The sequence below is a fragment of the Prunus avium genome, chromosome 3, assembly GCF_965620075.1.
Source record: "Prunus avium chromosome 3, drPruAviu1.hap1.1, whole genome shotgun sequence".
Lineage (NCBI taxonomy): Eukaryota > Viridiplantae > Streptophyta > Magnoliopsida > Rosales > Rosaceae > Prunus > Prunus avium.
In genome coordinates, this window is record NC_142286.1 from 24,687,576 (window position 1) to 24,709,967 (window position 22,392).

At 35.2% G+C, this 22,392-nt stretch overlaps 1 protein-coding gene across 2 annotated transcripts; it reads right to left on the reverse strand.

Annotated features, from left to right (window-relative positions):
• Positions 1–73: 73 nt before the first annotated feature.
• On the reverse strand, positions 74–21,582 carry ALA2 (aminophospholipid ATPase 2). Of its 2 annotated transcripts, none has more exons than XM_088250052.1 (25): positions 21,423–21,582; positions 20,990–21,210; positions 20,204–20,417; positions 17,296–17,412; positions 15,486–15,578; positions 15,164–15,338; positions 13,800–13,966; positions 12,548–12,652; positions 10,826–10,923; positions 10,577–10,719; positions 9,723–9,819; positions 9,486–9,595; positions 9,244–9,408; positions 7,592–7,746; positions 7,330–7,410; positions 7,041–7,161; positions 6,276–6,382; positions 5,722–5,853; positions 3,965–4,118; positions 2,562–2,679; positions 2,236–2,409; positions 2,034–2,085; positions 1,458–1,585; positions 1,045–1,195; positions 74–576 (listed from the first exon to the last, which is right to left on the reverse strand). In XM_088250052.1, exons 2-25 carry the CDS (start codon positions 21,112–21,114, stop codon positions 238–240), a joined length of 3,321 nt encoding a protein of 1,106 aa, XP_088106178.1. In that variant the 5' UTR covers positions 21,115–21,210; positions 21,423–21,582; the 3' UTR covers positions 74–237. The 2 variants fall into 2 exon arrangements, with proteins under 2 accessions (XP_088106178.1, XP_021819802.1); XM_021964110.2 differs by having other exon boundaries at positions 21,321–21,579.
• Positions 21,583–22,392: the final 810 nt, after the last annotated feature.

Below are 22,392 nucleotides of genomic sequence, written 5' to 3' on the forward strand. Positions count from 1 at the left end.
CATACTCCAACTCTATACAATAATTTCTACAAGAGAAGTAAGCAGACACAGGAAAATATCTATTATTCTATCCTGAAAAAGGAAAATATTACTCTGTTTAATTTAATCGAGGTGTATTGACATCGTTACCTGCTACGTACAATGCTTGATTTACAAAAAAATCGATACTACAGTTCAACTTTCCGCACGTATAATGAGTTGTGTTTGATTTAATGCCCGCTAAATGAATTGTACAAATCAGTTGTCCTTACAATTTCTTGAGTAGTTGGAAGTAGACAATCTGGACTGGGATTGAAAGAAATCGAAAGGTGCTCCTGAACCAAAAGACCTTCTAGTAGAATTTGGTGAATCTGATAGTAGAGGTTCAAAAATTGGATTTCTGTTCTTGGGTTGAGTTATTGATAACGGAGAAACATCATTTTCTATGGTTCTTGGTTGTGGTTCAATGCTCCCAATCGACAGGATAGGCCCTCCCAACCGTTCAGCCTGCTGAAGTGTATTGATTTTGCTTGGTCTGTAAGTATACCGGAAGTACTTCAGCGCTAGAATCGGACCCATCCCTGCTGCAACTATGAGCTGCAATGCACATAAAGTTTCCGTCAGCTCCTAGAAACTATATGCACCAGATTCTGGCTTTCCAGGTTACCAACCACAGGTTGCATCAAGGGGGGACGAAGAGTTGGTCCGTTCCTTGATTCAGTACTGTAGTGGTACCTCAAAACTCAGATGAGAACATGAAATTTTAAGTTTCAAATCATCCGTTGGATAGTTAGGGATAACTGAGTGAAGAATGGTTCATCTCTCAGCAGACCATTTTGGTGGTTCCATATCACCACCCGCCACTTTAACCAAAAGAAGCCACTAAACTAATACAAAATATTGCCCAAAAAAACAAAATAGTTACTGTTCCTGAGAGATTAGACACACCCCAACATAACATGACTCTGAATGATGCAATTACATACCCGTGAAACTAATGATGATGATATTTAGAAAGAAGCCACACTGAACAAATAACTGCAAAAATGGCAAAGGCAGACTTACCAACATTGTCATCCAATAAGATGGCTGTCTACACAAGCGAAACATAATTGTATACATCCCTGATGATGGAATGGCACTGAAGATCCAGTTGATGATATAGAAGGCAGCTAAGTTTCCCCATACAGCAAGATGTTGCAATATTGTAAAGGAACTGTAGAAATCAAACAAACCCAGGCGGTCACAGCAAACTCAAAAGCATTTTTGCTCGGAAGTTTTTAGTTAAGCTTTTGAAGCGTCTAGTCAAGAAAAATCAACTGAGTTTACATTTAAGGTTCCTATAATTCTTTTAACCAGGAGATGACTTGAACAATTATATAGTGATTACCAAGACACTCACACCTTGACTGAGAAAGATCGATAATTACTTGGAAACAAGTTAACACCATACAAGTGCCAGTCATGATGTAACTTACTTTGTCTCTAATGTCATTACAAATGCCTGCAACCAAATACATCCAGAAAGCGCTACCATTGAAACCTCCTCCGTTTCACTTTTTTCATAAGCATAGGCATGTATGCTGATCACAAACACAACAATTGCCTGACAACCCGTAACTGGTATTAGAATCAATGGAGAAAAGTAACGGGCAAAAATTTAAACCAGAGAAGAACAACAAATTTATTGGAACTAGAGTTGATTTGACATGAGTTACAAAGCCTTTCATTGACATGCCACAGTGACCTCAGATAGATTGTCTTTGGAATCTAACTGCTACATCCAACAGTTTTAACAAGTCAAATATATATATATATATATATATATATTCCACATTAACCAAGGTAACCATCAAATTCTAACGGTTTTAATGAGCTTCTTACGAGTAACGGTGGGCTTCAACTATCTACCTATCTATTACTAACAGTCACTGGAATAACCTCTATGTTCAGTTGCGATTACGAAAGGTGATTTCAAGGGAAAACTTTGGACTCAAAACCAAGAGAGTGACAATAATTGCAGAAAGAATGAAACTATGTTCACAAACACTCACATGGAAAAGGGATCGCCCAAACCATCCAGCAAATGTACTCGGGTTCAAAAGCCTGTTTCAAGAACATAAAGTTCACTCACATTGACCAATAGGAAGTATTAATTAGCAGGCACAGCAGATGGCCCGCTACAAATTTCAAGTGAAAAGGTTTTGCATATATAAACTGTAAACAGAACAAGGACAGTGCAGCTTAAAAGCAAACCTCCCCGCTTGGCAGTAAAATAAAATTTGTGGATGCTGCATCACAGTATCTTCATTAAGATCTTTATCAAGAACACTGACTAGAACAGGAACACTGGTGTAGAAAACATTATAAGCCATCAAGCTAACAGAATTGAAAAGACTGGTTCCAGAGACACCTGAAACAAAAGAGAAACTGACATTGTTCCAAAGTCAGTGTACCAGAAAATAGTGATGATGCTGAAGACGAAGAAAAGATTCCAGGAAAGCTCCAACAACAAATGCTATCGAGAAGAGCTGAAATTGAGAATAAGCTGTAAATAAGAACCATTGTACATGGAAACTCACAAAATTTGGATGAAGCAGACAACCAGAGACTTATAAAAAGAATACTGGGAGAGAAATGCGGTACGGTTGTATGAGTAACGCCCATGCACAAGTATTAATCTTTTCAGAAACCTGAACTCTGCAAATGTGGAGAAGCAGTCATACAGTCAGGGACTTGCAATTACAGAGTTTATATTTTTTTTTTTCTCCTTTATGTTTTGGACAGGAAACATAGTTACAGTTACACAATTGATAACTGCATTCAATATGATGAAAAGAATGCTGATCTCATTCGTAGGTTGTGTTCATCCTAAAATTAACCAGGCATGTGCCCTTTCTTTTTTATTGTTTGTATAAGAAACAATAAATTTATTGAATAGAGAAAAGATAAGTACATATTGGACAAGGAGTCCATTAGAATCAAACACCTAAAAATGCAACCCAAAGGCCCACACCAAATCAAAGCAAGGACACTCCAAATGGACCAAACTAAAAGGAACATCCTTAAAGTACTTGGACAAGGAAGCTCAAAGAGAAGCCAGGAATGTCTTCCTGTCCCACAGAGTCCACATCTTCTCTATCCTCGAAGATCCTTCTGATTCTTTCCTCCCATACCACCCAAATTACTACTGTATTCTTAACTCCCCTACTCAGAAAGAGTACAGACAGCAAAGAGTAACAGTTACTAAGAACCACAAAAAAAAAACAAAAAAAAAAGTGAGAGAGAGAGAGAGAAACATATCCCCAAAAGTATAGCATTCAATTTTATTTGAATTGAGAATTGTACAAGATTTTAAATAATTTAGGATGCTATAGTACAACTATCACCTTCATCAAGTTCAACCTTCTCTATTATAATCAAAATGCTATATAAAGATTTTGATTTTCCCATAAAGAAGTTTGGAAGGTACCAATCAAGGAAAGGTCATGCTTAGGGGAGTTGAATTACATTTCTGATATGACAATCATATCTTGAAAAAGAATTGTAGAGCCTTTTACAAGAAAAGTACTTTGTAAGGTCTCTCATCTACAACTTTTAATACAAATCTTTTACATGAACTCAATTTCAATAGCTTACCACACACCACAAGTGTAAACAGTTCTTACTTCTTTTTCTTGATATGAAACAAAAGCTTTTACAAAAACAAAAAATAAAAAAGCAAAGTACTTGAGATATTTTGACTGCAAACAAACATAAGATGTTCATGTGCAAGAAACATGTTGAGTCCTTCAGACATACAATAGATATCAACAAATGGAAGGGTTGTGGAGAAGTTATTTCTAGGTACATAAATATTGCACTTAGCGTCCAAACTTTATAAGCCAAACCAAATTCTAAGAATATAATCAGAACAAAATATATCTTTAAAGCGCAGAAAACAAGTGCACACCCCACACACACACACAGGTATCAGTTAACTTACTCCCGATACTATAATCAGCTGCCCTAGCTGCTTGCAGTCCTTCTCTCCCACTAATTCCAACCCCAATGTCAGCTTGTTGTATCATCCTAACATCATTTCCACCATCCCCAATAGCCAATGTTCTATAATCGCATGATTTTAAAATCTCCACAAGCTGCAGAATATAAGCAGTACATAAATCAAATGGTCTTCCAAAATTTCCTTTTGAACAGAATCACGCAGACAATATCAAATACCAGTCAGTTCCTTTATACAATTAAAGAACATAAATTCATATGACACATATTGCAGTATATTAAATACAGAGCTTCTACAATTGCAGAAAGATGTTCATAGTTTCGAAAGAATTCTGTATTCAATAGCATATCTACCAAGTAGAATTGTAAGAATCTATAACCAGTACGATTCAGATGCCCCTTAAAACCACTTAAAGAAATGGACGTGTGCCGATGATGCTATATCAAGAAAATAAAAGTACCAAGGCCAAATAAATCCTAGAATTCATCACGAATACCGTTCATTGCGATGCAAGTCAACTGTTAATTTCCAGCAACTTTAAACATTAGTTACACATCTAGAAAGATGCACAGGCAGCAAATCATCAATATAAGAGGGAAAAAGGAACCAATGTCTATTTTCTTATTTTTCAAGCCTTTTCTAGTTAGAGAAATTATTAAGCAATGAACTAGAAGTCAAGTTTAAAAGATCAACATATTGAAAATGGGATAAGCTCGTGTAGATCTGCCCCAATCTCAATAAAACCGACTTGTTTCGAGGTGCCTTGTTACTTCCGAGAGTTGAAGTAATAGGTAGAAATGACATGATTTGAACCCCTGACTTTGCCTAGCCCATTTCCGTTCAGTATAAACTAGAGTTATGAGTTTGCTAGAAGAGGACTTCGTTGATTAGGAAAATCTATGAAAGGTGAAGTGATAAAAATAGAAAGACCCATACTTTGGTGCTAGGTCCCTATCGAAGACTTGTATCATTTGATCATGCCAGATGAATTGCTGCAAACTCTGGGATAGAGTGAGGTCTTGAGAAGCTTTATGGGCATCGGTTTCTACTGATTTTAGGTTTCTCATTCTTCTATAATGTTGGATTTGTTAGCAGCTGTGAAGTGAGACCAGATTTTCGAAATTTGAGCTTTTTTTCTTTCTTTCTAATTTACCTCTCTTTGGGTGGTCTTTTATTGTATTTTCTTTTTTCTCTTCAGATTGTCGATTACTTATCCACTCTTTGTATTAGCTTTCTTACTTAATAAAATTCTGTTTCCCTTTTAAAAAAAATGTGAATTGATATGTAATGTGTATGGCTAGCCCAATGATGAAAGTTTTCCAAGGGAACCAAGCACACTACCATGAGAGAAGATTTTTCTACAACGCATTTTGATTATCTTTGGGACAAATCTATGTCCAAGGCCAAATACTGTTTCAGTTGCCTTTTCTTTTTCACAACACGGTTAATGGGAGAAATTGAAAGGAAAGGAGACTGCATCTGACAACTGATGGCCGTAAACTCGTAAACTACTGAGGGTGGGGATAATCGTCCAGCTCTTATTCAGTGCATATTTTTCTTGCATAGGAAACTTCCCTTTTAGAACTGTAGAGTACATAACTATCTAAGATTAAGTAAAAACAAAAACAAAACTACAGAAAACACTTAAAATTCTGCATATATGGATCAAGCTTCAAAAGAAAAATGATATAAGGAAAGAAAAATGAAATGAAACCAAAGAAACAAAATCTAAAGAACACCTGAGCTTTTTGTGATGGCGTTACGCGACAGCATATAGCAGTCCTTGACAATATTGCTAATTCAGTAAAATCTTTCCGATAATGCTTCAGTGCAATTTCAAGGGACCAGCCATCAATGGCAAATGCCACATCCTGTTAAGAAGGGAAAATATAAACAACAAAATAAAATAAAATTGGGAGATTAAAAATTTAAGAAAGTTCTTCCCTGAAACTTTTAACAGAAGTCATTAGAACAAATTATGGTGTAACCGCTACACATTTGTACCAAAAAGAAATATAAATATATATACACACATATATGCCTAATGTAATGCACACACTTCGCAGAAGTAATTCAGAAAAAATATATACATATATATTCACATTCAATCACCTAATATGCCTGGAATTGTAGCAGAACAGAATAATCACCAAAATTCTAGCATGGCTAAACTAATTACGAATTCAGGATTTAGATTTTCTCATAGAACATCTGCTACTTCCCTTATATTGCAAAAGAAATAAGGAAACTTATATGCATTAGATATAAAATAAGCCATCAGTAAAAGCTGTACCTTAGGTTCTGAAGTTGTTATCCTCATTGTAAGTAAAACTCTCTCTAAACTTCTACGCACTTCATCTTCAGTTTTGCCATCAATTAACAAAAGCTGACCTTTTGGCTCTGTCCAGCCAGAGAGTGAGGATGAAGAAGCAAAGATTAATGGTGCAAAGAATATGTAGAAGTACAAAAAACCACATACTTCATCACATGGACCAGAAAATTTTGCACCATGAGGAAATTATCTTTCTGTTAAGTTATATAAAAAGACCAAATGTAGTGAAATGATTAGAAATGAGCTTGACATTAAGAAGAAATACTATATGCATGAGTTCTTAGGGTTTTTTATTTGTCTTGTTTGTGCCATCAACTTTGCGAATAATGTTGTTGTGATTGTTATCCAATTCTTGTTTTTTTTTTTTTCTAGATAAATGGTGGGGGGTTGTTGAATTGCACCAATGTTGGTGCTTTGCTCAATTTGAAAAATTATATTATCTGAATTTAATTAGTTGGAATTCATTGTATTGCTTCTTAAAGCTTTTATTGGAATTAACCAATTTGCCTAGCCCAGCTTCTCAAGAAAAAGAGGCATTAAAATATGAGTCATACACAAAGCCTCATAACAAGATAGTTATACACCTCCCTTCCAGCTTTAAATCAGCTATAAACAGCCTTACTCAATCGTTGAATGGTTTGTCACAAAAAGTACATACAATTAAACCGGAACATGTACAAACTCAAATATACAATAAAGTGCTCCAAGAGAGATAATTTCAACTACCTGGGGAAATGAAATTGCATGAAAGAGCAATCTGAATGGCAGTATTCTGTTTGTCTCCGGTCAGCATCCAAAAATTTATACCAGCTTTTCTCAGGGTCTCAATTGTCTCCGGTACACCATCCTGAAAATTTAAATACCAACAAAATGATCAGTTCAAGAATCCAAAAACTACCAGGAAAAAATATACAACACTCAGCAGATCATCTTTCCACAATCAGCAATCACTAAAAATTTGAGCAAACCTACATGTAAGAAGAATTATATTTCAAAGCTCTATGGTAACATTCACCTGTAGGCGATCCTCTATGGCAGTAACTCCAAGAACTTCAAAGTCATGTTCTAATCTTTGACAGACCTCAGCTAGTCTCCACTGCAAAAACAAAAAAAAAATAGTTATATTAGAGAAGAAAATGTATAGATGCGCATAGATGGCATGTCTGTGTATCAGTGTATGTACATACCCAATCACAAATGTAATGGAAAATATGTATGTAACAATACATACATAAATAATTACATATTAGAAACACACATTCAGATGTACACTTTACCTCCCTATCAACCAATGTGCTGCTAGCCTCTTTAAACATCAAAGACCATTCTCGATATTCCTCTTCTTTTAGTTCACGCCAAGCAAGACATAGCGTGCGCAATCCCAATTGAGCATATTGGTCAACAGCTTCAATAAATGTCCTTGTTTGCTGTCCTGAAGTAAATAACTGGGATTATTGAATGACAATGTAATTGGTATACAGTAACAAAAAAGTTCTGTTCAATGTAATTGACATGTCCCTGCTCTTTTCTTTTTCTTTTTTTTTTCTTTTTTTTGGAAAAGAGATGATCTGTAGTAAAGGAAAAAACTATGTACATAAACATGGATGAGAAACCACAGATAACTTAAGAAATAATTAGAGCAAAAAAAAACCTAAGCTGACAACACATTTCACATCATCAAAGAACAAACTGAACCACAATTAAACAAATCACAAGAAATTATCACTCGACCACAGCTAACAAATCCAACAGAAAAGACAAATAAAGAATCCCCCTAAAGTCTGCAGAAACTGATGCCAACAATGCTGATCAAAATACTATAGCCGAAAGATCTTCCAGACCTAACCCTTTGGAATCCTCAAAAAATCTCCTATTACAGTGCATCCAAATTACCCAGAGATTGCAAATATCCAATCCTGCCCTTCCCCAAAGCCTTGAAACACCCCTTTGGAATGACCCAGCACTCATTAATTTCCTTAAACTTGCACCACAAATTTAAGGATATGGACAGTGGAGAAACACTTGATCCACACTCTTCTCATCCTCTTTACGAAAGATGTACCAGTACGGAGAAAAAAAAAATTGTAAGGCCTTCTCTTCTGTATCTGATACAGGTGTTAACCCTCTCACAAGCCTCCTACCAAGCTAAAACTTTAATTTTCGGGGGAACCTTTGACTTCCAAATGTGAGTATAAGGTGGCAAGTGAGATAGAACTGCTCTGATGCATAAGAAGCTATTATAAGATTTGCAAGGGAACCTCCCTCACCAATCTAACTTCCAACTCCTAACATCTGCTATTGAAGGAAACAAACGAGCCCCTTCCAGTGAAGCAAACTCTTCCACCTCCAAATAATTAAGACTCCTCCTAAAGCCTAAATTCCAATTTTATAAGGAAAATAAATAGCATCCCCATTTAAATACTCAGATGATGTTTTCTAGAAAGAGAATGCAACATGGGAAACAGCATCTACACAGTAACTTCCTCCAGCCAACAATCCTCTGAAAATATTACCTTTCCCAGTTACCCACCACAATAGTAGACTATTCTAATCACTAAAGTTGACAATACATATTCAAACGACACCCTAAAAACCCTCACACCATGAAAACATATAATCCATATAAAGTCTTGCAGAGAGCAACACCAGTTATAAGAATCAACATGTGACTGACTTGTCGGTTATCTTCAAATCTTGTAACCTAGTAAGATAATATATGATCCATATTAAGTCTGCCGGGCAAGGCCAGTTATAAGAATCAACATGTGAATGACTTATCATCAAATCTGGGAACCTAGTTTGGAAGGGCATCCCTACTAATACGCTTAACATTTTTCCATAGACAAAATTTTTGAAAAGTGATGAGCAACACTAAGTAGAATTCTCAAAGTACATACTACTAAAAAGAAAGAAAAATAAAATCTATTACCAGCGGATGCATAAGGGAGAATTGCTTCATCTGCTCCTTTTGACAAAAGGATAATCCTTCCATTTTGGCAATCCTTCACCACTACTGACATTCTTTTCCGATCAGAAGTGAACTCCAGAATTTCCAGGGCTTCATATTGAATTGTAGAAGCATTGAACTTGATCTCTGCAATTTATTAGTGAAAATTATATCATCTTTCCAACAAGTAGAACCAATCTATTGTAATAGCCAAAATCTTTTACCAAGAGTATTTGAATTTTTATTGACAAAAACCATATGTAGCAGAGCTGCAGCATGAACAAGAGCATCCTCATCTTGAGATTGCGCCTTGTACAAGATACTTCCACTTTTGCTACAAACAATAGAAGAGGTGCATACAATAAGTGCATCAAGAGTAATTAATGTATGCTTTTGTTTTAGACAAAAAAATCTCAGTACCTCAAAACATCCAATCAATAACAGAAAAATGTGAGGGTTACCTTCGAACAGGTATGACTGTATTACATACTGCCATAACTGTAAGGAAACGTATAACATCAGAAGAACCACTGGCAACAGCATTTATGAGCTCCTCATCTGCATTTAAAAGGATTGAATTTATCAGAACCTGAAGTTCATACATTGTTCTGAAATTATGAAAGAGGCCCTAAAATTTGTCAAAAAAACAAATCCATCTGTAGAAATAAGAATCTCCTCTGTTTGTAACAGAACATGCTTCATTGCACTTAATGTTCCATTTAGATTGATCATTGATAGGATACACGCCTAACAGAGTGACAATTTCACAATCCTACAATTACCAAAAGGAGAAGAAAATAGTGGAACAAATCTTTATATAACTAATATTAGACCCCCTAAGAATATCAGAAGGCTGCCTCACTAGAATTTCATAGCAATGACAGGGTGGAATTATAATTATAGATTCAACCTCATTTGACGGCTTTCTTCAATATTTATCTCAGCTTCTACTACCAGAGACGCAACCAGGAAACATGGAAAAATAATTAAGAGGAGACTTATTTATAAAATATTGTCAGCAACTCATGCCCTACATATATGAATATTTCTGAACTACCAGAAGTCAACTCTTTAAGGGAGAATCCCATTTAGCCAACTCATCAGTAAAGGCATATCCAAGTGGCCCATATTTGAAAGTCATTCGTATAATCAATTAGCTACCTCATATATCGGGACAAGAATGATTTAGTTATATTTTTGCCATCTCATGTTACATAATGTCTTTACAACAAATCTAGAGGTTCAAATACACAAAAATACACGTGACAATAAACAGGAAAGCAAGGAAAAGTTCCATAAGTTGAAAGAACCAAACCTTTCAAGGCATTCCCATTTTCATTCCCATAGAAAATTCCATTGATACAACATCTTCTAAATATCATTTTGTTTTCGGTTAAGGTACCCGTTTTGTCAGTCAAAATGTACTCTACTTGTCCCAGGTCTTCACTTATTGCTGTACTGCCACATAAAACATACACCTCTTATATACAATCACCAATCTTACTTGATTATTTTATGAAATAGAAATGAGTGGCTTTGTTCTTTTAATACCACTTCAACTTACTTTGTTGCATGGGCTGGAGTACACGTTTCTTGGTCAATCATTTCATTATCCCAATCAATAAACTTCGCATACAAACTCTTCACAAGGTCAAGAGATACCTATGAGGCCAAAACATTTCATTATTTTAAAAGCGAGGAGTGCAGTCCGCAAAATTGACGTGCAAAAACTCATTAATAATCTGCAGTTACTATAAAGAACACAGATTTAGATGCATTAACCATTAAGAATCAAGATCACCTTAATAGTTAATACATCCAGACTAAGAAAGACATAACAGGCTACCCCAGACAGCCTGTTATTCAAACTTACGCTGAAATTTTAAAAGCATTGTTCTTGCAGTAATGAATAACCTGTTATATAGAACTCAAACTCATAACAGCTACAGTTCTTTAGAGTTGATAAATTTCAGTTCCTATGCTTTTAATTTGAACTGATCTCCAACTACAAATAAAGTACTGAAAAAAAAGAATTACTTTTAAAATAAGTTGTTCTTCATATATTTAAAATGATGAAAAAATCTTTTGCACATTATTTACCAGTATATTGGAATTTATTTTCCAAAGTTCACTTTCTTATAACTATTTGTTTGATAAAAAGTTGATTTTGGGTGTCATATACGCCATTCTTATATGGGAATGAAAGATGTTTATTGACATTTCCTATGTCAACTGTGGGAGTTGGAAATCGCAAATTATATAGGAACATAAATATGCAGGCAAATTGTAATTCTAAACGATTTGGTAAAACCAAACCAAAAATTTCATCAATTATTAACAATACCACCTAGATTTCCTGCCAAGAAAGTACATCCTTAAGGATTGTTTGGCTCCCTCATTATATGCATAAACGGCTGCAGTTGACAAAACTCTTCTCAAAACAGTTCTTCCCTAATATCATGTTTGAAATTTTTTTGGGATGTTATCTACTATTTGTAAGAGTATATGTCCATACATGAGAGAAAAGACCATTCTTTCAATATTAGAACATGACAATTCTAATGATTATTACATGTAATGTTGAAAAACAAAAGTAGGCATAGAGAGTAGAGTTTTACTAATTGAACACTATCCTATCAACTAATTCCAATCCCTAGGACACCTATATTCTTGGGAACTTGGTAACATGAAAGCGAGTCTGTCCTTTCAATCTGTCGAAACTCGATTTTACGGCATTGACACATATCAGAAACATCTGCCATCCAAAAAGAGGAAAAGATGGGGTCTTTGTAACTGTTCTTCCTCTTGTTGTTGTTCATCATCATCATTATTTTGGTTGTGGTAGGTAGCAATTTGGTTTGTTTTCCATGCTGTTGGGTAGAGGTATAAAGTTTACCCTTTGAATTTTTAAATTTCTCTTTTCAAACTTTATTTATTTTGTTGGGCAGAGGTACATAGTGAACCCCTAGATATATTGTCACTTACTGCACTGCCCACGAGTTACCTATTTAAAAAACAAAACAGAGAAAATAACCATTTTACCAATATTCTGATTTTTACAAGCAAAAAATATCCCAGGGAACTAATAGTTAAAAACAAAAAACAAAAGAAAAGAAAAGATGAAAGTCCTAAGATCTTTTTTGATAAGAGAAAGTCTTAAGCTCTTGAAAAAAACATGTTCTTCCAAAACAGGCCTTAGCTGCATGTCAAAAAATGGCAATCATACTTAACCATGGGACAACAATGTAGACAACCAAAACTATCAGCATAAAACTCACAAGCTTACCTTAATAGATATGGGTATCATGATGGAACATAGTAGTTCAAATCGAAGAGGGATTACTAATAGTTCGTACCACGGACCTTCCTCTGGGTATAAAACATACCATTGCTACAAAAAGAACAAAAAAAGAAAATTGGGTACATGATTGATGATAAGATTCAATAGATGAGAAAGGTCAAAGACGTTTTAAAAACCAATTACTGTACATGTATATGAAAATATGAGAAGAACAATGTGCTTCCAGATAGGGCATGTAAAAACCAATCAAATCAGAGTTGAGTCACTCTCGGCTAAAAAAATCAAGTAGACAAGATAATGCTTAAAAATTTGAAGATGACAATCCTCACAATAATACCACTGCAGATATACGCCCAGAATAAATTAGTCAAAATCACTCAAAACATAATTTTGTCTGTCAAATCAATTCTTAACTAACAGGATAGACCATATTACTTCAGTTATTCAAGTGAAAACTTTGTAGGGAACAAAACTGGCCCATGACTGCGGAAAAGCTTGAAAGCATCTTAGGAAACCAATGCTCACACACAATTAATAAGTTCACTGTTTAATTGCCAATATGATTATAATTCATGAATATCTCAATTCGACCATTCCACAACTTTGAAGAAAATTATCTTATTAAAATAGACTCAATAGTTTGTTATGAGAAACACAAATATTTTATTTGTAATCTACAAACAGAAGTACACCAAACTGCAGACAAGCTGCCCACTGAATACAACATCCATAACCTGACAACTTCCAAGAGCATCAAAACCAGTTTCAATTAAACCAAAAAGAAAGAACAAAAAAAAGGCTAGACTAAGGGCAATCAATCTTAAGAGACCACCGCCCCCTGATCCAAATGAATAAGAAACATGGTACACCCGAAATACGGATAAGAGTGAATCCCTCCCACAATGATGCCCTAAAATGAACTTTCCCAATCAACCCTCAACTTCCATAATCCCTGTAGTTTAAGTCGCTGGTGATGTATTGAAACTAGTTAATGACAGACAAGCAGTGGCCATAAAGTGCTTCCTATCATGATTCATGAAAGCCTTTATTAGTATGGTACAAGGTGAACTGAAACTCCTATACTCAGTGAATCTTATGTGGTCATTTAGTTCACTGTCATCTTTGATCAATATACAGTCTGCACCTCAAAAACATGTAAACCCAACTGTTGCATACAAAACTAGTTTTTATAGTCAAACACTTTAAGAGAATTGCAATCTTTCAAGTTGGGACATACCTTCCTTGCTTCTGTATCTTTCCATACATTACCAGCAACGCCCAGAACCATCACCACCACTATTTGGAAAACAAATATAGCTCCAGTCAACTTGTCAATCATGGCATCAACAGCTGTAAGCTTTGGCTCAGGTATGCCCCTACTCATACCCAGCTTGGTTTCATTGCCTAAAAGATAGAACAGAATGAAAGAAGAGATGTAAATCAACAACTACTTTAACTGATTTGACCATCACAAGCATAACAACATAAAAGAAGAGTACTTTCATTGGATTTGGTTCGCAAGATAAAGATTCTTATAAAATTATGGTTGTTTGGACAGAAAAATTAGTTACAAAAATTATACTCATAACATTTCTTCTATTTTCTCAAAAACCCCATCAAATATTCTTGATAAGATTTGTGGGAAAGCTAGGTCCTGTGGTAAAATTGTATTGCCTATAGCTCACATCCTTCCTGCTAAGCAAGACAAGAAACATATAGGAAACTTAATTTCCCCCACCACTTTCCTTTCATTATCAAGTAAGCAAAGCCCAGCAGAAAATGGATGAAAATTGAAAAGAAAAGAAAAGAAATCATATTTATCATGCTAGCACCAGGTAGTACCAAATCTACAATTGAAGGGGTGGGTTAAACTTAAATTGTTAAATAGCTTAAAGAAATCCATGCATTCCTTCACTGCATCCAACAGGATCAACATGCAACCCAAATCCCTTTCTTTATTTTACAGTGTCAACCAACAAAAAGTAGGACAAACTCATAACCAAAAATCTGTTTATCACCTTTAAGAGGTCAATTTCCCACCACCCTAACTTTTCCTTTTTTCAGCCAATTTCCCCCTTGAACTATACAAAACTGGTCAATCTACCCCTTACCATCATATTCCTAGAAAATCCATCCAAGATGCAGTCACATGTGACTCACTTTTGATGGCCTCTTGGTTATTTCACATCGTGTGTCATTTTGGAAAGTCAAGTGCTCATCACTTCCTCATTTTAATGACATTTAGGGCCACTATTTGTAAAGAATATGGCATGAAATGACTAAAAGGCTTTCAAAAGTGATAACACGTGACTTTATTTGACAGCATCTTGGATAGAATTGCCAGGACTCTGACGGCGGAGGGTAGATTGACCAGTTCTGTATAGTTCAGGGGAGAAATTGGCTGAAAAAGGTACCAAGATATTAAGTACTCAATGTCAAGAAAGAAAATGTTTGTCAATACTAAATATGTTCAACAACTTCAATTCTTAGTAAATTTTACACCAAGAATTAGAAAGAAAAAAATATTCCAGATAAAAGGACACAAATAAAACAAACTAGCATATGATTAGCTAACTTGACATTTTTTTTATAAGTACTTGCCAGTGTAGACTGCTACCCCACAGGCCCACTCTGTATTCCGCAAGTAACATGACTGAAGTAGTGTGTTTTTTATGGTTAATGGGCACAGGTCGTTATCAATAAATGGGGGAAACAACCGCAGATTTGCATCAAATCTTCTGATGTCCTTATCAGGATTAGGACACTCAATTAAACCCTGCATGGAAACAGTATTTACAAGTAAATAATAAAAAATATGATAATATGATGATTAAATATACCAACAGAACTTCCAACTTTCTTTTCTGATCTCCGCAAGAAATCTTCTACTTTTGATTATTAATTAGGTATGTGAAAATCTTGCCTTAATTTTGTGCAACAATTCAAGATCTATCCCCATGCAAGCTGGGGGTATAACCCTGGTCTTCAGATCAGTTTCTCCATCTAGGGCAGAAGTCTGCAAAATACGCTATCTTATCAGGTCCTTCAAAGAGAGCAAAAACACATTCGGTTCTTCAAATGCTCAAGGACATCATACTTATAACAAAGTAAAAGAAAAGGAAAACAATGTAATGACTTAATTGTAGAGTTGCAGCCACATTTAGACTTACTCAAATCATAACTCAGAAAAACTAAAAAAAATTGAGCCCAACATAAGCTCTTTTAGAATTTCATCCAATTAATTTTTCATGATTGCTTGAATATTTGGTAAGATTCTAAAATTTTGAGTCCTATTGGCTTTCAATGATACTGTCTTAACTAATTTCATATATAGTGGAAAACATTCTCTTTGAATGTGGACCATTGATCATGTTGAACATATATATATGTCCACACACAAACATTATATTGAGGGATCCCTTAAATTACGTCATTAAAGGATCACATTGTATGTCCATCTTGAAATGTGGTTTAACGATCCAGAACGTCGATTTTTCAAGTCCATTCAAGAGTCATCCGTGCAAAAAATCATCTCGTTAAATGGTTTCCCATTTGCCTAATTTTAGCAATGATGATTCTTGAATGGAGATTTAAAAATTGGACGATCAGATCCTAGAACTACACTGGGAGGTGCACCCCCACAATGTGTCCCTCAAGTCTGCATCGTACTTGAATGATCCAAACCATCTATTTTTTAAGTTCTCATTCATAGATCATACTTGAGAAGAAAAAATAGATAAATTGTAAACCATTAAGACACCAATTGTGATAATATAAATAGACAAAAACGGTTTTTCAAAAATAAAAACACTACAATGATTAAATAGTTCTAGTTTGGAAGATTTTTTGCAAAGGCCATCTTTAAGGGAGACCTCAATAATTAATGGTTCGGGTCATTAAAATAAAATACATTGTGGGCCCTACAAAGGTGACCCTCCTTAAGATAGGTCCCCTTAGACGAGAATCTAAAAGGGATTATGTTTTTTGGAGCCATTCTACAATGCGGTTCAATGATTTGAATCGTCATAAGTTTTATATCCCCATTTAAAAATTATGCCTGCAAAAATCAACAAAATGGAAAATAGTTTGACCATTCAATTATTATCATGAACATTTTAGTTTTCATTGGAACACTGTGTTAGCCTATTTATTTGGTCATAGTAAGATAACTTAATGATTTTTCATTTTATTGAAGTTTTGTAATGTTGCTCCTTGAATTGATACTAACAAATGGGAGGTTTGGATTACTGCAGCAGATTTAGGATTAGGGTCACATACAAAGCATTGTATTTCAAAGATCTGAACAGTCAATTTTTTAGGTCTTCCCTCAAATATCATCTCTGCAAAAAGTCACCCATATATCGGAAAACATATAACCATTTGATTAAATGGTAGTCATTTTAGTGTTTTTTGTGGACATACAATGTTTTTCTATTTATTTCGTCACAATTAGATATCTTAATGTTTTACGATTTCTCTAATTTATTTCAAGATGATCTATGAATGAAGAGTTGAAACATAGACGGCTCAGATCATTGAGATACAATGTGGAGTGGGCCCTACAAAGTGTCCCTCAAATAAGCTTACATTATATATATATATATATATATATATATATATATATATATATAGAGAGAGAGAGAGAGAGAGAGAGAGAGAGAGACTTAATAAACTTTCTACTTAAAACTTAGCCAAATTCACAATCAGAATCAGACAAATGGTTGGATTATTACCTCTACATAGCACAGGCCTTGTGCTTCTGAGGTGCCAATCAAAACAAGATCACATGGCACCTCATCATTCTCTCGAAGCCAAACTATGTTACCAACATGAATATCTTGCGCTTGTATCTAAGAGTATATGACACCAGACAAAGAAAAAATAAACATCAAGCCATTAGTTCAGCAAAATCTAAGGAAAAGTGGATGACAAATATCTAATCCATGAGACTATTGAATCAAAAAAAAATTGAGAGCTAAAGAATTATTCTATAAAAACATAACACAAATGTAATTATCATATATTAATCATTTTCTTATAAGTTACACAAAATCTTAGTTTATTTCTATACCATAATGGGCATTTTTTTTATTTCCTTCTTTTTGTTCAGTAAGTACATTCTATGTGCATTTGTGCATGAATCTCTTAAAGTAAACTGAATCAGCTTGGAGTTATTATTCCTACAAAGGGGACCTCCCCACCACAGATTCATCCCAGTTGTAAAATCTTTCATTAGACATCATAAGATAACATAAACAACGAAAAACAGAAAGAAAAAAAAACAGCATGGCTCTTGCATGATCATCCACTTTATAAGTTACTAAGCACTGCACAACTTGCAACCACTTTCAATGTACTAGCACTCCCTTTTCCCTAATGACAACAAAAAAAAATTCTGGGTATGGGGGTGGCAATTGATTTCCTTTTTCTTCAATTTTTGTATTTGAATAATTATATCAATACCACCTGGACTAGGGACCCTGATGCAAATTGTAACCTTGAAAAAAATGAATCACACTTGCCACCTTAATTTCTGGCAATGTGCCTGCCACCTATGACTAACTTCGTATCTTTAAAACGAGTGTGTAACTATATTATGGATGTCAAAATAAGTCACATACGAATCACGTGCTTTCTTTTTTTGTGGCAATTTGCAACAGGTGTGGCATAGTGTAATTTTCCCTTTTTCTTTTATTGGTCTGTGAGTTATTTTTTGTTGTTCCCATATTAACTCCTAAAACAGATAATTTCTTACAGTACATGAAGGAACAAAAAGAGGGGGAGAAAAAAAAATAAAAAATACAACCTCTATAACCAAACAGATCACTAATCTTCATGAACCAGTTTAAATGAACTCATACATCATAAGACTCCTAACATTAGCATTGATCTATTATTCTTCGATGTCTAGATCTTAACGTGATTGCTCTTATTGGGTAGTGGGAACTCCTTTCAGTGCCCTGCATCTAGTATAATGACATCTGCTCCACCAAATGATACATAAGTACAAATATACTCATTCCATCTTTTCTTCTAACTTAGTTTTCCACTGTTCATAAAGGTTACATCCTGAGGTGCAAGGTTAACATTTATTCCTTTTTCTTTTTTATTCAGTTCTTCACTGCATATCTAGAGGTGGAAGGTTAACACTTATCAATCTGTTCTTTGTAGTATTTCCATCTACCACCTTTCACTTTTTCAAATTCCGGTTCAAGTGTCAAAAAGAATTGAATGTTTAATGATAAATTTTCTGTGGGAAGGAATAATGGAAGGGAAGAAGGATCATTTGGTTAGAAGGGACTGGGCGATGCATTTGAAGGAAAAGTGGGGTTTAGGTGTTGACAATTCAGTAAGGAAAAATTAAGCTTTCCTGGGAAATGGTTATGGAGGTTTTCACAAGAGAGCTCTTTGATATGCTGTCATTAGGAGTAAATAGCGGTTGAAGGATGAGGTCTTCATTCTTTGACATATATTGTCAATTTGGGATGGGAAACGGACAAAGAGGGGAAACAGCTTTCTGCAATCTCTTTCCTCGTTTACACAGGTTATCCCTTTTCCTTTGAGCTGGGATTTGGGGTTTAGAATAAATCTAAATGATAAGGAGGCGGGGTAGCTTACTGAGTTAATTGGCTGTCATAGAAAATGTGTTGTTGGAGTCGTTGGGAGTCTTCTCATGTAAATCCTATTCAAAATAGCTGATAGGCAACCCCCCTTCTCTTTCTCTTCAATGATAGTGCCTAACGTTAGACTCTAGATTTAACAAGGCTTGATACCATGCTCTCATCCTTTAAGTCAGAATCATCCATCACAATGGACTATAAGAAAACAGTAGTATTGTGAACAAAAGAACTCAGGAAACCCAAGGAAATAAGCAAGAAGATAAGAACGCCAAGAATTAACGTTGTTCGGCTATATGGCTGCATCTACAGGACAGAACAACAGATCTCCACTACATGAATAATGGGTACAACAAATTATCTTATCAAGCCTCTAGATTCAAGACTTGATGAACAACGAGAAAGAACATGACAACAAAGAAAGACTCTTATCTCTGTTCTTATCTCTCACACACACTGTTCCCTTCAATATTCTCTCACTCTAACTCCTTGAGTGGTAATTAATTGTTTTGCTCTCCGCTCACACACACACACACACACACACACTCTCTCTCTCTCTCTCTCTCTCTCTCTCTCTCTCTCTCTCTTGGAATTCTGAATACTGTTCTCTCTTGCTTGTTGATGTTGATGCTGATGCTTGTAAACTAGCACATCAGATCTCCTTATATAGCCATGATAAAGGCCTTCATCAATTAGGAAATCTAATACCAATAGGAATCTGCTTACCAAATATTTTAAGCCCTCCTCAATTGGGAAAACAACACCAATTAGGAATAGGATTCTTATCCTCCAAGACTATTAGTCCTCATAAGCTTAGGAAACTCATCATGGCTGGAAAAACCCAACAAGTAGTTGAAATCTCAGGAACTGCTAATGTATGAAGAGGATTAAAGAATGCCAATTAATACTAAGCAAGCTAACCCACCTTATAGATTGACAACAATTGTTAATTGACTTTGCTATTCTATTTAATTTCAGAAGGTAAACAGCTGAAAAATAAAATAGGATTGAGAAAGTGTAATACATGCTTCTTGATGCCTTGCCTAACAACCCAAACTTCTTTCTCATTTGCCTTCTTGTCTGAGAGATATCTGTTGTAATCATCCCATGCCTCTTTCGTCGCAGAGACTGCAAAAATGAAGATAAGTGGGCCCCATGTACTGGCAGGATTTACTGGAGTAATAAGTGACCATAGCTGAAGACAAGCAATCAGCAAAAAATACTGATTCATGAAGCGGCTGAAAACAAATGTAATATTTGTTAGAGAAGAGGATGGGTGGGGGGAAACATCTCAAAAACTTTATGTTTATACATTCAGCCTATATACCAGATTTGTGAACAAAAAAGGTGACTTTAAAAAGGGACAAACAAAACAAATTAGAAGAAGAAAAAAGAGCTGAGAGCAAGACCACAACAATTAAAACCAAGGGGATACAAATCATAAAATTAGCAAAACTTGTGCCCCGTCTATAACATGAGACTAATTCATGCACCACAACAGTAATGAAATATTCAGAAATTATTGATGGAAAAAAAGAACAAAGCATTTTCCTTTATATAATTAAAGAACCATCATATTATACCCAATATCTCCATATATGCTATAATGGATTCAAGAAAAGTTTAATTGCAGTGAAGTCCAATAAAGAGAGAGAGACTACGACTTTTAATCCTTCTGAGTCTTAACGCATTGCAAATTAACTGAATGAACTCCGCTGAATTAACCCTCCCAAATAAAATGTTCAAACATATAACCAACCAATAGTTTATTCAACACATATAAAAACAGAAGCATCAATTCCTAAATCACCTGAACTGTTCCCATAAATTCTTTGGGAGAAAGTTCAACAAAGTATACTTTCTATTTGATATGCGATTGTCGCAGTAAAGATGGTGCGATGATTCATCGTCATTGATGTAGATGTAGCGCTTCATTGCTGAATTACAAGCATAGGATGAGGTTCAAATGTTCATTCCAAGTTCACTACAGTGCTTGGCAGCATGTAGAAGCCCCATACAAGAAACGAGGAACTGAAAGAAAAAAAATGAATGAATCAGACAGTGAACAAGAATATCTGATATTTTATACAGGGGCAAACACTAAGATGGAAACTAAGTAAGGAGTTTCCTAATTCGCTCACCCCCCTACGAATTTCGATCTGGATCGAGCGTACCCAATCGCGGTACGGTATCGATCTGGAACGAAAGATTTAACGACTCAGTTCCGGAGGCGAGAACAGTACATGATAGACGACGTCGCTGCTCGTCAAACGAGCAATCGAGGGCACATGAGGGAGAGTGCAATATCTGATGAGCCCACGTTCGATTCTTGGTCTCTTGGCATAAAGGGGAAGGAAGATATTGGGTTCGGACACGATTTTTTTGGAGGAATGGATTCGAGGAGGACAGCCCACCCCAGGCAAAAGGCCCCATGGTCTCCCAAAATCAGCTCCAGCGGTGACATCAAGCCCGGGCAAGGCCCAAGGCAAGATAGCCTGAGCTGCTGTCTGAGGGCGCTGACATCAACGAAGAAAAAAAAAATTATTCAAAAAAATTCTGAAAAATTACCAAACATTCAGAATTTTATTTTATACATACCTAGTGTTATATATCTATAGAATGTGGATGACCACTATAACATCCATTACCTTTATCCTTTATTGCTTTGTAACCTATGCCCTTATTATTGTAATTAGTAGCTATAAATTCCGGGTTAAATACCTCTATTGTAAGCCTATAAATAGGCGCTTATTATAGATGAATAAGATAAGTTGATACAAGTTCATAGAACAAATTCTTTGTCTTTGTCTTTCTCTTATTGCTCTCTAGTCTCTACAATTCCCCCTACACCTAGCAAATTTTTATTTATTAATCTCATACATATAAATAAAATTAATCAATGTGAATAGTAATTGCTCTTGGATTGCCATGGCAATGGGTGGAAAGGCACAAAAAAAAAAAATACTAGGTCAAATACTATTCATGTGAATAGTAACCACCCTTACTTACTCATACCCTTTGCCATGGCAAATGGGCAAAAGTGGTCTAAGGAGGAACATACTAGAGGTTGGGTGAGTAGGTGTGTCAATATAATAGGGTTTAGTGTTTCAAGAATTCAATCTCGTTCTCCTGGACCTTATAGTCCAAGGAAGTTGTGGTTACCTACCCTTGGATCTAATCTAAGGATTGAGAAAAAATTGGTTCAAATATCAA

Coding starts and splice junctions, on each gene's coding strand:
- ALA2 (XM_088250052.1), bottom strand. CDS start 21,114: ATGAAGCGCTACATCTACATCAATGACGATGAATCATCGCACCATCTT. Junction 12,653..13,799: donor AAGATACAGAAGCAAGGAAG/GTATGTCCCAAC, acceptor TTCTTTTTGTAG/CAATGGTATGTTTTATACCC. Junction 2,086..2,235: donor TTTTACTGCCAAGCGGGGAG/GTTTGCTTTTAA, acceptor TTCTTGAAACAG/GCTTTTGAACCCGAGTACAT.